Source organism: Struthio camelus, chromosome 7 (assembly GCF_040807025.1).
Source record: "Struthio camelus isolate bStrCam1 chromosome 7, bStrCam1.hap1, whole genome shotgun sequence".
Lineage (NCBI taxonomy): Eukaryota > Metazoa > Chordata > Aves > Struthioniformes > Struthionidae > Struthio > Struthio camelus.
Genome location: NC_090948.1, coordinates 39,038,533 through 39,055,570, shown reverse-complemented (window position 1 = coordinate 39,055,570; position 17,038 = coordinate 39,038,533). Strand labels below are relative to the sequence as shown.

Sequence of the window (17,038 nt, the reverse complement as noted above, 5' to 3'; positions counted from 1 at the left end):
GTCTCACTCTGCAGCTGCATTTCGGAATATTTTATATTTAGAAGTTCCCCAGAAAACGCCTAGCTAACGCTGATCATCTCACTTTACCTTTCAAAAGAAACACCCAAGGAAAGCTCATCTTCCCCCTTTTGGCGCTGAGCGAAAGGAAAACACCACCCCAACCCGGAGGGCCAAACCCCATGCGCTTAGCGAGGTCCCGCTGGTTCCTGGCTGTCCGCGAGTCATCCTGCACGGGGCTGCACCGGCACGCTCACGCGGCTCCACCTCACGTGGGGCCACGCGGGGAAGGAAGTTGTCCTGCTTGCCGAGACCACGCGAGTCCGCGCCGGAGGCAGGACTAAGCTTGGAGCAGGGATTTCCAGGCGGCAGCAGCCCAGCTCGGGGAGCCTCCCGTTTCCTATCTTCCTGCGCATGGCAAGGCATGAAGAGGCAGGTTTGGCCCGTCTTTGGCCCCAGTTTAAGCAAAGCACAATCTTCCTCCTGATGAACCCAATTTTACAACATGTAACACATTACTAGCCCATATAAGAATTAACAGTATTTCGATTAAAAAAATGAAACTGTGTTTTTAATCAAAATTACGTGCATTTTACTCCTCACCCAGGATCTCAAAATCCTCAAGAATATCACACGCTACTTGAACAAGTGAGCTGACGGTGTAGCCTGCAAGTCTAGATCTCACACTTGATATCAATTCTGCAAAAGCTTGGGCATCTTGTAAACCTCCCTGCTTTGTGCTGGGGAAAGGGAAAAAAAACCCTAGCAGAACAACAGAAAGGAGTTTTTACTTGTAAGATTTCGGAGGTGCAAGAAGGAATAAAAATGGGGGTTAAGTGGAGTTCAGGGAATCTAATCTTTAATTAGGCTTTCAAATAAATGCCGACCTCACACATACTTTGCAGCTAAAACTCAGCATTCCTGAAGGGAGCTTTGCTGCCTAATCCAGCAACAAAAAATCCCCCTCCTCCTTCCCTCTGCTCCCATTATATAGTTAAGTTCTTTCTATCAAATCATTGAGCAAATAGGAATTATTCCACAGGTTCCCGTTAAAGCAAAGCCTTGCTTTCCAAGACCAACAACGTAACGAGCATCGTGCTAAGTATCTGGCATATGGTCTCCAGCAATAAAAAAAACGCATTGCTGGTCACAGCCTTGAATATTTATTATGAGAGGTGAAGAACGGACATCACTGGTTTCTGTACCTTTCTGCAGATTAGGAAGCTTATCCTTAAGTTTAAGGGACCAACCTGCAAACACACATGCTTCAAAGAAATAAACAAAAGCTTAAGAGACTGACAGGAGTGGGATACTGATGGTCTGCTCAACAGCTTAGCATTTGTTCTAAAGGATTCAAGATTTTGATCAAGAGCAAAGTCTTTATGGTTTTTATTGTACTTACGCTGCACTGCCCATATTTAAGTTTCTAAGTTTAAGTTGCTTCAATTATTATTATTTTTTTATTTAGTTTACATTATACTGCACATTTTTAAAAAACAGCTGCAAAGGTGAAGCATTCTGGGATCCCTTCAGAGGCGAGAGAGCTCGCCAAACCACAGCACCAACCACACATTCACATGCAAACAGTTCAAGCTCAGCTCCCTGTTACTTCCAGGCCTTTTTTAAGTCTAGGCCTGTTTCTGCCCATCTTCTGAGGTTTTATGAGAATTTTGGTGAACACAGAGCAAAAAGGGCTAATAAGAGGGCAACGTTCCTCTACACACCCCAGCTGCTTGTTAAAAGCGACGTGTAGCCCTGTACTTCACTCAGCTTTGCCTGCCCCACCAATAGCTTTTCACACTCTCTTCTTAAGACCAGTATTTGACGGATATGTTGAGATTACTCTGTTTGGGGTGGGTGACACCAAAGTTTTTCTGTATGCTGGGTTAGCACACAATCTGTAGGGGTATATCTTCAAGTCCTTCCCTAAATTACAAGTCAACTAAGTCTCCTGAGCCAATCCTTGCCTCAAAAAATTTGCTCAGAGGCCCTCAAGAGTGGAATATTAAAGTATATGAAGAAGAAAACACACCTCACTTTCTTCCATTCAAATATGAAACTAAAAGTCATTAGGAAAAAAATTAACCTTAATTTTCAAATTACGGATTAACAGCAAAAACGCACGCTTGCTTTAAATCGGATCACAGACAAAATGCAGCACAATGAGAATGGTTTCACTGAGAAAGAGTATGAAGCCCTATCTTCAAGCCACAGGAAAAAACTGAATTAAAGATCTGATACTGCAGAGAAAAGAAAAAAAAAAAAACTCTCAAACGTTGGCTGGACGATTATTTGGTAAGAAAAGGTCAACGCACACACGTTCTCGTGCACAATCACTCTCCTTATTCAGTGTGCATGCAGAGAGTCGTTCCAGGTTGAGTTTCACTGCCCGTCATTTCCAGGACCCACTTGTTGGCCTATTTGCTTGTGGTTAGAAGTCAGCCAGTTCTGCACAGCGTTCTGCAAGCTAGAGATTTTTACACACATACAAGATGTGCACACTTTCTCGCTTGTATGCTTCTTCCCCTCTTTCCCCCCAGCTAACGTTATTTTCCCCTTGTTTTTGCGAGTATTTCATAAGAATCCAATTGCTTTACTACCCTTCTCTAAAGCCCTGTCAAAACCGTACTTCTGTAAAAATCTTCCCATGAAGTCGATTGTGGTAAGGCTGCTGGTGCACTGGGAGGCACACTATTGCACACCCCATTACCTAGTGCTGTCCCTTCCCTTTCCCATAGCCCTGGCCTCTCTGAACATTTGTACGCTTGGACAGCGTGTTCTGCCTGCACTCCATCTGCAGCACTGAGATCCTGGTTCATAATCCTCCTATGCCCACAAGAACGACAACCTCTGCATCCAGTTTGGGTAGGAAATTCATCCTGGTCTCCCATAAAGAGTAAATAGGCAAGGACGAAGAGTAACAGGCAAGAACAAAGCAAAGGTAACAGTTTGTGTAAGAGCAGGAATAACGAGCCGTGTCTTCAGGGCCAGCGAGGTTTCAGCAGCTCCTTAATGAAAATCAGGAGAGCTTCTCGTAGCCTTGAATGGAGAGGTCAGTAACCAGTGGCACACACGCAGACCTTGAATAGTACCCGAGCAGTACTCGGTGTGCAACAACTTGAGGGAGAGAAGCATCTGCCTGCAGCTCCTGCCGAGCTGAGGACTAGAAGCGTCTGGGCTCCCCGACCAACACTGAAATAAGAAGCCATCAATGGTATCTTAAGTCTTCCAGTAGTATATTTGACAGCTGCTTAGAGCACTAGACCGCAATACCTTTTCCCTGGGAACTCTCCAGGGTGAACTAGGGGCAGGGTATCTCCTCCCATCTCAAGCAAGAAAGTTTGCTGCTTTCTTGTTCTTCATTGTGGCATTTTAGATGCTCACATGTCTTCACAGATATTGAAGACGCTATCTCACAACTGGCAAAAGATGTAGTGCATACCGTATCTTAATAAGACACAAGCAAACAGAATTCTGAGGACTATGAAGAACGTTCAGTCAAGCTAGTCCATTTATTTAGCCTGCATCAGTTAGGTTTTAATTAAGAGAAAAACCACTGAGCAACATATAAAATAAATACTGGAAATAACATAAAGTTCCCTTCAGATGGATAAAGTTTACTGGGGACAAAGGTTAGAAAAGATAAAATGTCTCCTTGTTGGAAGAACGTGCCTCAAGTTTCTTAGAAAATTTTCCTAGCTCAACAAATTCCCTTGAAAGAAACAATTTCCATACAGCACTACATTTAGAAACCGAATCATATGCCGAAGGGAAAAAGGTAAGGCAGGAAAGTTTTATATTTACATACAGGACAAGCAATACAAAGCACCAGCGGGACGTTCACATTTACATTTAAATTTTATACCATTAGTGTGGGTGTGCTACTAAACTGGACGGCTCTCAGTTTTTTAACAAGGTTCTATTACTGCGGGCTCTAGTTGGAGCGCTGAACTGTAGACACTTTAGTTCTATTCATCAGTATGGAATCTGTCCTACGGTATTGGTTTCGACAGATACCATTTTAATATTGCACATTTCCTTTCAAGACAAGCATTTATATGAACGGACACAGTTTTGCTCTTAGCCTCTCCATTCTTGTTGGGAGAAGACCCACCATTTCCTTACTGAGTTCTAGTTCAGTTTCAACGGCACGGACAGCATCCGGATACTTCTCACAATAGTCTACCAGAAATGTGTAATATTCCAATGATGTCTGCATATTTTCCAGTTGTTTTTTGCCATCCGAAGTAATAAGCTTACCATATAGTCGGGCAATATGAAATTTGGCCACCATGGCAGGACGAAGAACATCCTCCTCGAGCTCTTCGGGAAATACCTTATCTGGGTTCCTCAAAGAATCCAAGAAGAGTTCATAATACTTTATCGCTAACTGCGCTAGAGAATTGATTTTTTTTATTGTGTGGGAGTCTAGCTCTTCTAACCTGTTACCAATAGCTACCTTTAAATCCATCATCTCATAATAGGTGTCTGCTAGTTCAAACTGAAGCTGCCTACTAATCAACAGATAGTACTGTGGATTCAAGTCTGCATATATAGGCTCCAGCATGTCTATTCTACGCTTATGCATTTTGCAGCGTCGCTCATAGTCTTCTTCAAAGAAAGCCAGTACCTTAAACAGAGCACTGTGATCCTGAACAATTTCAATATGGTCAGTAACATAACCATCAACCTGAAAGAACTCTTTTGCTTCCTGAACATAGTTCTGACCCACTAGGAAGATTTCTCTGGCTTCTTGAAAATCTAAAGGATATACACTGCTCACTTTCTCTTCCATGGCTAAGACAGAGTCACATATATCACTCGTCCCAAAAAGCACAGCTTTTTTTCTGCCCTTCTCCTTTTCATCCTCCTCTTTTTTCCTTTGGGCTTTAAGTTCCAACTGCCTGTCGGGATCCAGCTCTCCTATGTTATCCTGAAATGATAAAACATATTAATTAAAAATGCATGTGGATTACAGAGAAAGACTTGCGCTGAAGCTTTTTCAATTACGGACTGCCTTTCAAACACAAACTGATCAGCGACAAGAGAGAAAAGACGACATGTTGGCATATTAAACCTTGTATTCACTAAAGGTCATGTAAATTATATTCTCACTTCTGTAAAAATGTAAGATTTAAACACAGCAATTTAAGTCTCTCTACCCTGTGCGACAACATAGCCAAAGCAATAAATGTAAAGCCCAAAGCATTTCAGCACATGCTGAGTTTCAAGCACACAGCATGAATGAAAATACCAGCACACGAAACTGCTGAACACTGAGAGGACGTTCTTACTACCAGTTCAATAAAAAGTGATTTGCCAAATCAAGCCACAAGAAAATACAGTAAAGAAGAGGGCGAGCTGCGAAATCTCTATACAAACAGTGCATTGATCACGCTACAGAACTGATGTCCTATCGATGCTTATTTCTAAGTGCCGCATTGAAGTCAAAACATACTAAGAAACACCTGCTAGATTCAAGTATCTGTTGTCTTATTGATTGGGAAACAGCTTATCAATTGCTACCAATTATAAGTGATTCCCACTACAAACATCAAAATAGACTAAATTTGTTTTTAAACAATAGCAGTTATGGAATAAGTTTCCAGTTACCTCAAGTAATTTCCGAGCACTTTGCAAAAGATTCAGGCAATACTTAATCCAGCATCTTGCAATTTCAGCTTTCCTCTGTCGAAGGTCCTGCTGGTCTTGCTCTGTTTCATCTAGTAAATGGACATCAATTTACTAGGTAACAAGCTTAAGACATAAAAAGCTTAAGACAACCTGAGCATTCTAGTAACACCCTCAAATGTTACGTGCAAAGAATACATGCTACTTATATTTATGAGGACTCGTCTTTCTGCACTGTTAGACAGGAACATGCTCTCCTTGTTCATGTAATAATTCTGTGAATTGTCATTCTGGTAGAAACCCATGGGGATTAGCATGGATTTGTCACGTATGTATTCCTCAAAAAGTAGACCATACGTTAGTATGTTTAAAAAGAACTTTGATCCTGGAGGCGTTCTACAGGAAAAGATTTGAATTTCTCTCTGTAATAGGAGAAAGGAACAAGGACGATCTGTTTTCCGAGATTCAGCTGCTTGTAATTTCTGTTACAGTGTAGTTGCTCCCCAGGATGATCAGGGTATTTGTCTCACCCAAGACTTGCTACCAGAAAAGGGAATAAAACAAGGGGAAACTGCCTGTGGTTTATCTACCTCATCATAACATAATACCTATTAGTCTGTAACTTCTGCATTTTTCTCTTTGCAGTCTCCCCATTATATATCACAGTCATAACTAGCACTGCTGATATCTCGAGATTACGTTTCCAGAAACCAAACGGACCAAAGAGAACTTCCCAATCTCTAGGCAGGAGGTGATGAGTGAGTTAGCTGAACAACGAGGGGAGGCTAGCACTCCACGGTCGCCAAACGAAAAGCAAGCTTCAGACTCAGATTCACTAGATTCAATATCTTTCATTACTGCCAATCAAGTTATTCAGAATAACTGTTGCTAATCTAAAAAGGGGCCTTTGCTAAATATCTCTGTGTTTTACACACAGGTTCACACGCCAGAACGAATCCCATTCATGTGCTTGAGAGTGGCTAATGTCGACTGCGTATTAGTCTTTTGGAAACTTAGAACTTTCTGCATAGCGATCATGTCGCCAGCCCAGCTCTCTGTATCGTGAAAAGGAAGCGAAACAGGAGAAACGTGCGCTCCCATTGACACAAGCATCGCTACTTCCTCCCACGCTAAATGGGAGCACAGATAAAGTTAACTGACTTGCCCCAAAACCACAAAAGAAATCTATAAAGTTAAATTTAAGGTAGGTCTTTTATCCACCATTCCCAGTCTTGAACCTGAATTACACACCATAACTCCCTGTATGTTTCTACATGTCTAATGAAAATAACCTCATTTTTTGGCTTAATAAACGTTAATAAACTCAGACAAATGTGCTGTCAGGTAGCTATGGAAGCCTATAAACATGTGTTTCCCTGAAAGCAAAAAAGAGACTTTTGGACATCACCCTCAAATCCTTTAAGTAGTAGGAAAAAGACAGCTGCATGGAGTCCTTTACTTTTGAGCTCAAAGAAATACTAGAAGCAGTGAAATTAATGTACCGTCACTGAACTTCAATTAAATAAAACTAGTTGTGTCCGTTCAGGTTATATTTGAACCTAAAATAACAGCATCAATAGATTAAACAGCTTGTATTCTAAACAGCTCAAACCCTTAAAAGTTAACCAATTTAGTCACTGTTTAAAGCTAGTTATGAGCTCTCACTGGGGCTAGTCTGAACACTTGACCACAGTTAAAGGTCTATTCACTTGAAGCTTTCAGTTGTCCAAGACCTGGAACATGAAAGGCTTTGCTGCAGAAAAGCAAAGCCTAAACCTACAACAGATTATTTATTTGGAGTGCAGACACTCATTACACAGCCCCAGGCCCTTAAAACTGTGGTCTTTCTTTAGAAGTTTCTTTTATTGATCTCGATGCTGAGCAGCACAGTTGTTCCTTTACATCAATACCCATAACAAGAAGGATGGTAACTATAATGTCAAAAATAGCCATTAATGAGGCAGCAGTATCCAGCAACAAAAGACAGTACAGGTACCTTCCGAGTTTGAGGTTTTTAAGAGCTGCAGTTTCCCTTCCCCTTTTAAAACTATTCCCAGGAAGTATCTGTTTCGTTTCATTGAATCATTGCCCTTCAATCATTTAGGAGCAAAGGTTAAGCTGCGTTTAAAGCACATATGCAAGGACAAGTGGGTGAACACAGACATTCCCACTCTTGAAAAGCATATTGCTATAAATTTCAGTTTCTAACGTATGTCACTTTACGGTAAAGACAAACCTTTTCTTACTCTCTCTGGTAAGCTTTCTGGAGCATCAGCAACAAGCACTTGACTTTTTCCTCAAACGGTTTACACAGAGCCAATCTTAAGCCGCAGTTAACGGCAGCTCTTAAAAGACGTTGTTCTGTCTTATTGTTACTGGAAAGGATTTTAGAAAATTAATATTGAAATCAGCTTTAGATACCTTGTTAGACTTCACTTTTAACATACATATTAGTGATGTTTAATTCACAACATTTAATTGAAAACTTCTATATAAGCTTACTGTCTTCAGCAGATGGAACTTGTCCAGCTTGGCTAAAGATGACATTGGCTGCTGCTAAACAGTGTCGGGACTCCATAAAGCATTGCTGAGAGGAACAGAAATGACAGTATTTATCACTGGCACTACGCAGCCCAAGCGCTACTGTTCTCAGCTAGGCTAAAGCCCTCATCTTGGATAGTTAAGATATGCAAACACAAGGGAAAATATAGGATTGAGAGGCTCAGGAGCATATTCCCCTGGACGCTGGGGAAAAACAAAAAAAAGGTTTTTCTCATCTACTACTCAATATAGTGTTTTCTAACCAACCATTTCTCTGTCTACCACAGCCACAATAGCAACCCCTGCTTGTAACATTAGACAGATACGTTGTAAACATTTCCATGCCGTTCTGATCTAGGCTACTGTCACTTCCTGACATTGTGTGGTAAAGATTGTATCATGGGGTGTTAGTCAGAACAAACTGGACATACAAGTCAACCTCATGGGTCAGATTTAGATTCCTTTACTCTCATTTGACAGTGCCTTATTTAATGATTTGGTCCCACCAATGCACCAAAAAGAGACAGAAATTACAAATTACTGTTGAAATGAACATTAACTCACTTAGGTCCTGGAGAAGGCCCTTAAGCATCAGAAAACAGCATCTGAATAATCTGGAGTATAAAAGTTCCTGAATAAAACTGAAGCATTTCCTCATGCAGTGGGCTATTCAAAGTCAATACAAATGTGTGGAGGCAAACAGTTACCATTTTATAACTACTTTTAATGTTCACATAGGCTCAAACACTGTGCTTAAGCACATGCTAAAATATCAAAGGACAACAATTTATAGGAAACATACAATGTGCAGTATGTCGTGCCTAAGTTTTTTTTTTTTAAACTTTGTACTGTAGGAGAACAATATAATCACAATTATAGCAAACGGCTTAAAGTGATGTCAGGACAACCATTTCAAGCTTACTAAAACGCGTTTACAAGCATCGTGTCACATATCACTACTGAAACGTTCATTCACTACAGAGCTTTTCTTATATCTCCTCCCCTGCTCATTTTCCCTGCTGTCATCACACCAACACAGGAAAGCATAACCACTACATCCACTTCAGAAAAAACTAACAGATGTTTCATGTCAGAAGACAATTTGTGGTTTTACAGGAGGACATTTTTAATTCAACAGAGAGCCTTGTCTCGAAGAGCTGTTTCAACAACCATCTTTCCTGATAGCAAAAAAAATTCAGTGTGTTACCTTAGAGAGATAATACTGTGACAAGGTAGCAGCATTGAGTGCCCATTCTACTGGGTAGTAGCCACTATACTCGAGCTGTCGTTTAAGAGTGGTATGGCAATACTGAGCAGCCTTCTCAATCATTCCCAGGTGTTGGTAGACTTGCGCCAGATAATACAAAGTGTGGGTATAGGCTTTTTCAAATCTGGAAAAACAAAAATCTCTTTAGTTTTTTTTATTTTTTAAATATTCCCTCAACAGCGTACCTAGGGGTTTTTTGGACTGACATACACCCACCTTTTTGATCTTTCTTGGTCTGTGAGTTTTTCTTCTTCTGCCATGAAATGTTCACTGGGATCCAAGGGAGGATTTCCATCCTACAAGAGAGTACGGAGTATATTCAGTAAGGTACATTGCTTTCATTTTGTGACATAGTGCTCCCTCTTCTGGCTGCAGACCATTTACCGTTTCTCAGTCCTAAATTCTTCAAAATTTCATGCAATACACCTACAACCATCTGAATGTCACACCTCTAGAGCAATTTCAAAAACCCAAAGGCACATGGAATTATAAGGTTTTTCAGCTTGTAGAAGACTCCTGCTTATGCACTTTTAAAGTAATGCATCCTACTTGCAAAAAGAGATACTTCAGATTCTACAGGACTATAATCAGGTGTCTTCAGCTTGGACAATAACACGACTGGTTTGCATCACGTTTTTTTAAAGCGCCAATTTAACATGAAGCATGCCTTCAAGCGTGAAATATCTGTTTACTCAGTTGCACTAAGCAGCAGCAAGAAAACATCCTACAGGAAGTACTGCCAAAAACATTAAGTGCAGAAGAGTGTTCAGCAGATCTGCTGTAAAGGCTGCTCTTGCCAATGTGAAATGCCATTGTTAAATGACTCCCTTTATTCACAGGCTGGTGAGATCATTGTCTCATCCATGTATCTGATTAAATGTGTAATGTCTTTAGAGGAGGAAACTGCTGTCTCTTGATGTAAGGTATGATCTATATGCAAGCTGTTAATGATACAAACTATTTCATTTAGAAGGGCTTTTTTGTTTTTTAAACCAAGAGCATCCTGATACAGACATGTTTCTATTGATATACACCCAATACTTTATTTTCCTCATACAAGAACTGAAAGTAAGACAGAGCTGCACATGTAGGAAGTAACTCTGATTTTAAACTTACTTTTGATCACTCTATGACAATAGTTTCTGAGATAAACACAGAATATCAATAGCTGTACATCTTCCAGTAAAGCTCTGTTCAACCTTGCCTTAAAACAAACTACCAATAAATAAGAGTTATAGTCAGCACAATCAGAGAGTCCAGTAGATTAACACTGCTTATAGCAAAGTTTTATTTGTCTGTGCTTATCTAATTTCCTTTGTAATTGTGCTTAACCTCAGACACCAATTCCAAAACACCTCAGCTAAAGGTGTCTTTCTAAGGTGGCTTTTTTGCCTTGCAGAGTGCATCCTGAAGGACGTCTAACGTGCCTGTTAGACTAACACGTCCTATGCCTTAGCAACACAGCCCAGCTGAGCACGCTACTTTGCTTGCTACTTTAAGTAAGCAGGCTTATTGCTGGATCCTTAAGAAAAAAACTTCAGCTAATAATAGCTTCTATACGAATATTTAATTCTCTTATTTCTGTCTGTTGACCTCAAAAACCTTCCAAAAGACAACTGGAATCATTATCCGCATGTAAAAAGTTAGCAAACCTGGGCACTGATTGAACTGTTCAAAACATCTCAGAAGCTTAAGGGAACACAAAGAAATCAGATCTCTAGGTGCACAGTATGTGCCCTTTACGGTACTATGCTCTTTCCAGTGCAAGAGCGTCAACACACAAAAAAGAAAAAAAAAAATCCAGCTCCCAAAGTTCTACAAATCTGAAGAACTCTCAATTAAGGTAAGATTTATATAAAACATGATTAGCATATTCAAGTTGCTCTTTACGCTTTAGGTAAGAACAGGAATACAAGTTGAACGCGAGTCTTTCTACTGGCTATTTCTTTCCTAGACCAAGAGACAATCAGGCATCAAATGAAAAGCAGCTGAGAGAAATACTTCTCATAAGATGAGGAGGACATAAGTGGGGACAGAAGCAGGGGCACAGAATGCGTTCACTTGAAAGGGAAGTAAAGATGTTCTCTTATTTGTTCTGAAAAAAAGTCCTGAGGGGCATGCATTTGTTTTAATGGAAATATTTTGTTCGTATTACACTGGCTCTGAAATAAATAGTGATAAATTAATGAGATAGCGGGTAACCTAAATATACCAGAGAGGTGTAGATTTTTACACCATCTTTTAATCTTTGGGTTTTTTTTGTTTGCGCCTCGTTAGTTTTCAAGACTTCATAATCTCCCATCTTGCCTTCTGTAGGGATGCAAAGGCTTACAATATATCTTCCCAAACCTTCCAACATAATCTGCAGTATACTCTGACAAGAGTAGAGCTGATATTCCTGACATTAATAAAGAAAAACAACTGAAATGAGAGACTGTTCGCAAGACCTTTTCTCCTTTTTATCTACAGCTCTGTCCTCTGATGTCAAGCCTTATGCCTTTAACCATCCTGAGGAAGAGCTCTGCAACTCCCCTCTTCCAAGGAGACTTTCATGAGCCCAAACTCCTGCTCATAAGAGTTCAGCACTCGCAAATTTTCACTGTACTATATTAAACAATCAAACAGCTTTCCTAACACCAAGATGCCATTACAGTAATTATTTCCAGAAAGGAATTAGAGATGCGAACTCAAAGCTTTCAGGAGCAGAAAGCAAAAGGATCTTTTAATTCTTTCCAAAATAAATTCTTCTTGCAAAGTTCCTTGGTTTTGCTCTAGTTGCTTTAGGAATTAAAAAAAGAAGAAAAACAAGAAGAAAGCAAGCCACCCAACTTGTAAGCTAGCTAGAGCAAGTAAGTAAACAATTAAAGTTGCCACCAGGAAATCACCTCAATCGTTAACAGTTTACCAGAGGTTCACAGACAGGAACGCTTCCTGATAGCCTAAAATGGAGAACGTTAAGAAACGTGCATTCATATTTTTATAGTTTGTGAATGATATATGTTGACATGGTTGTACAAATGCTAGCAAAGTTTGAACATCCTCACACGAAACTCCATCTTTACAAGCCATAAGGCAGCTAGACAAGCCATTTCCCCTCATCCTTCCCCTCTTTTTTTTAATTCTTTGCAGATTATGCCTAATTAAGCTGGGAATTTGAATTTTTCAATGAAGATGTATGTATTTGCATAGGTATCATCTCAGACTTCAGCTGAAAGTTAAGTTGTCCTCTTGAACAGCCTTCTCAACCTGATCCTTTCACCTTTCCTCAGTTCAGTCTTCTGAGGAAAGGGTAACATACAGATAACAACATACAGAGAGCTAAATTCAAAGTTAAAACATGAAGTATTTGACAGCGTTATTTAATCTACTTTAATATTAAGGTAATATCAGTTCAATTTCATGATGACAGGAGCAAGAGCCAGAATCTTTTAGCGGCGTTGGGGAACCCAGCAGCATAAACACGCTCAGTTGGATATAAACAGCAAAGATGAACATCCAGAATTAATTAGAGAAAAGGCCAAAAGAGAGATGTAGTGTCATTTGTTAGATCAACTAATGAAGAGTGTGGAAAATAAATGGACAAGCTTTTCAGCCCAATGTTTTTTTCCAGATCCATTACCTCCCTGATAACGTTAGGTTCTCGTGGCTACAAAGACGGGACTACAGCAGCAACTAACTGATAAGGACTGACCCATTCTAAAAATTCCTCAAGAAGAACTGTGCTCTAAACCAAGTTCATGCAAATTCTGTACTGTAATTTCAAGAAACTAGGTTCTGTCCAACCTTTATGGCTGTCCTGAAGCACAGAATGCAGCTCCTTTCTCAAAGGACACAAACGTTTTTAGCTCCTTCAGGAACCAGTCCCTTAGGCAAGTCTGCACAGGAACAGCTTTGCAAAGTGCATAACAATAGCAAAGGGGAGTCTTTGTTAAAGCACAGCAGAACCAGCAGCTCAAAACGTTGTTCAGCATGCATGAGGGGCTTGGTTGTTTGTAAGACTCTCTTTCTGAAATGGAACTAAACTATTTGCCTCTAATGCCCACAGTCAGAGCAAACCCATGGCAAACACTATACCATTTTATTTCCTTTTCCTGCTTAAAGCAATGGTTTGACGCTTTACTGCGTTTCCAGGAAAAGGTTAAAAACAGTCTTAATTAAAAGCCAAATTCTACCTGGCTTTAGTTTTGGATTAGCAACTCAAAGAGCTTTCAACAGTTACATTTTGAGCAAAATTATTTTTCTGAATAAATCCATTCTGAGATTAGCAAGCGATCCTCCAGTCTGCTTCCTCCTATGCTAGCAGTACTTATCACGGCAGTTTTCAAAAGTAACATAGCAGCCAGTGTAAAGCTCAGAAAAATCAAGTTTCACCGAGCTGTTTTTCAAAGATTACTGAAACTACGTCACAAGAAATGTCTCCCAAAATACGAAGGCTTGAAAATGACATCTCTGTAAAAAGCAGTCTTCAGGGCAAGCAATTGAGTTCTCTTGAACAGAGAAAGCTAGGTAATTCCAGTCGCTACGTACTTCTGTAAAACAAAAAACAAAGAGTACCATTTGTGTGTAAAGTAAGACCTGCCAAAACGCTAATCAATACAGTACCTCTTTCATGTATTGATTATACAAGGCTTCTGCAGATTCCAAGTATGTTTGAGCAGTTTTGATTTCATCCCTTTCAGACCACAGGATACCCAGACTGTTCTAAACAAAAAAAGAAAAAAAGTTTTTCCTGTTACGCTCAATTTACATTTAGACGTTTTCTCCAAACAATTTATCAGTCTTCATCCTGATATACATCATTCTAATACAATGGAGTTAGAAAGGCAAAATTCGACTCATGCATTTTATCTCATGTTGCTTTAAGAGAAGGGTTCTCAAACACAGGCAAATTCATAAAAAAAAGTCATCTCACTTAAACAGTGGTCTTTTGTGTTTACCCTGCTAAATTAGGACCTGTGTGTTCAAATAAGGAGCTTTTTCCACACAGTTCTGCATCTGATTCATGCAACTTTTAACTCATAATCATAAGAGTCAAGGAAATAGAAAATTGTCAATGTGACTTTGTATGAACAAAAAAAATCAATAGGAAAAGATAAGCCAGGAAGAACACCTGTATTTCTTCAACAAGGAGATGAAACTGTTAAATGCAAAAGCTAAGGACTAACGCCTTCAAATTTAAAATACAGAAATGCACACAGTAACACGTCATACATCTGTGAACCCACCTTTTACAAAAAGCCCCTCTAACTATTAATAAAATGAAGGTGTCAATAACAATCCAAGTCACATGTGCTAGTTCAGTTCCCAGACAGAGTTGTTAAAAAAATAAAACAAAAAAACCAAAAAAAAAAAACGCAACAGGACTACAGAAAGAAAAAAGCTTCAAAAAAGCCAGAGCATGTAGCTTGGCCAATGCCACCTCCCTTCCAATTCCATTTATTTTATGATTTTAAAAAGAAAGCACCATGTAGCATGTTTATAAACGGCAATACTTTGCCGATGGCTGAGCAGTGGAACTAACTAAACTCAATGAGACAGGAGCTGTCACATACATCATTGTGCAGCACAGAGACCAGGAGTAGGGCTGCAGAAGCAGGAAAAAACAATGCTACTTCTTTCAAAATAGAAGTCAGCGCACTGACAACATACTCTACAGTACCTAGGATGTGCTGAGAGAGAAATCTGTCATCACACCAACCGCTGTTGATGATTACTGCTTGGAGTATTCAGAAGTTTTGTAATTAAGGACTCGACCTATTATAGGCCTTGAGATGGAACATTGAGAGCACGCTAATTTATCATCATTGTTCTCAGCCACATGTCTTGTGTTATGTCCCAGACGATAGTAGATTTTTCTGCTGTTGGACCACAGCACTTTTCATCCTGCCGCTTCTAGAAGGTGTCAAGTTTGGAAAATCCATGCAGATGGCAGCACTCATCCAATGGAGAAAAGCACCACTTTCCAGCATATCAGCTGAAAAGCACAGTGGAGTCCTTGCCCTTTCAAATACTGGGAAGATATTGTGTTATTTTGACTAGCTTCTTAACTAATCTTGAATCTTACATAAAATGGCTTTCTTCCAGTAACAGATTTGTAGCAGAGTACCCGGACTGCCACTCTGAAAGAGAGTGAGCAGATAAAACCTTACAAATTCCAGGCAGCTCATTCAGTTTAAGCCGCATAAGACAAATGATTTTTCAACTAAAAGGAGTCTCTCCACACAAACACACAATTCCTTGACAGTTTTGTAACGGGTGACAAAGAAAGAATACTTAGCCTTTTCTTATTAGGTGGGCTAATTTTGACAGACATCTAAGTAACAGACTGACTTAAATAGAGCTGGAGATGTACATATAAAACACAGCTGCCATGAAGAAGGAATTGATTAAAGGCCCATCCCTTTTGGGAATCCTCATGTGTTAAGTAATAATCCTGTAACAGTGTTACTTTTTTCAGGATAGAAAGATGAATGTTATTTCTAACAACACAAAACTACCTTTAATCATCTGGAATAAACGTAACAGATAGTGAGCTAACAGGCAATGCTGAAAAAGCAAACAAGTCGGTCCTTTCAGAACAAACGCACCTTTTCAGGATATGGTATAAATAAAAGCAACCCCCTCCCCCAACACGCTGTGGCTGCAAATGACAGCTCAACAACCACAAATAAATTCCAGACGTGCTGAGATCTCCCCCCAGTCCAGCCTCAGGACCGCTGAGGTTCTGTCTCACCGTCCCCTGCAAATACCCCCCTCAACCCGCCCAGCCCAGGGGGCCCTCCTGTGCTCGCCCACCCCACCCCTGCCCTCCCGACCCCCCTACAGCTGCCTGCACACCATCTCCAGCCCCCCGGACCCCCCTGTCCTCCCCTACAAGTTCCCTGCACATACAGGCCCCCCCCACACCCCCTAACCCCCCATTCACACAGACCCTCCCAGGCCCCCCAGCTCCTTCCCCCACAGACCACCTCACTCCCCCAACCGCCCACTCACACAGGCCCCTCAGATCACCCCAGCACCCCCCAGGCCTCCCAGCCCCCCAGACAGCCCCCCGCCCCCCCGGCCCACCTGGGCCTGTATGTAGAGGGAGACGCAGCCGCGGGAGAGGCGGTGCGGCTCGAGGAGGCGGGCGCAGCGCAGCAGGTGCTCCTCGCCGGCCGACAGCTCCTCCGTGTCGCTGTGGTTGGCGCCCAGCTCGTACTCCAGCACGGCCCGCCGCACGGCCCGCAGCCCCGCCTCGCCGCCCTCCTCGGCGGCGCTCAGCAGCTGCTTCACCTCCTCGAGCAGCGCCCGCGCCGCGTACTTGGAGCGGTACGGCTCCGTCTCCGGGTCCTTGCGCGACTCCACGGCCGACAGCGTCCGCGCGCTGCGGAACTTCTCGCACACCGCCGCCCACCCGCCGCCCGCCGCCGCCATCTTCTTCCCCCCGCCGCCGCACGCGCCCCGCCGCGTGACGCCCGCCGGCCAATCACGCCGCGGCGCGGAGGCGGCGCTCCGCCCCCGCCGCGCGCGGCTCCGCGCGGCGGGGCGGGGCGAGCCGAGCCCCGCCCCCCCCGCGCGACATCCCCCCCCCCGCGCGACATCCCCCCCCCCCCCCCCGCT

General features: G+C 41.7%; 1 protein-coding gene across 1 annotated transcript; it reads right to left on the bottom strand.

Moving 5' to 3' along the window:
- Positions 1 to 3,490: 3,490 nt before the first annotated feature.
- Positions 3,491 to 16,915, bottom strand: KIFBP (kinesin family binding protein). The gene is made up of 7 exons (XM_068950906.1): positions 16,505 to 16,915; positions 14,039 to 14,137; positions 9,653 to 9,732; positions 9,377 to 9,560; positions 8,131 to 8,215; positions 5,611 to 5,720; positions 3,491 to 4,930 (listed from the first exon to the last, which is right to left on the bottom strand). The coding sequence occupies exons 1-7, from the start codon at positions 16,850 to 16,852 to the stop codon at positions 4,052 to 4,054; spliced, it is 1,785 nt and encodes a 594-aa protein (XP_068807007.1). The 5' UTR covers positions 16,853 to 16,915; the 3' UTR covers positions 3,491 to 4,051.
- Positions 16,916 to 17,038: the final 123 nt, after the last annotated feature.

What these genes read in the sequence shown, in the direction of transcription:
- KIFBP (XM_068950906.1), bottom strand. Translation starts at nt 16,852, where the DNA reads ATGGCGGCGGCGGGCGGCGGGTGGGCGGCGGTGTGCGAGAAGTTCCGC. An exon ending in ATAATCAATACATGAAAGAG is followed by an intron (nt 9,733 to 14,038) that starts GTACTGTATTGA and finishes ACTCTCTTGTAG; the next exon opens with GATGGAAATCCTCCCTTGGA. An exon ending in AGTTCCATCTGCTGAAGACA is followed by an intron (nt 5,721 to 8,130) that starts GTAAGCTTATAT and finishes TCCATTTACTAG; the next exon opens with ATGAAACAGAGCAAGACCAG.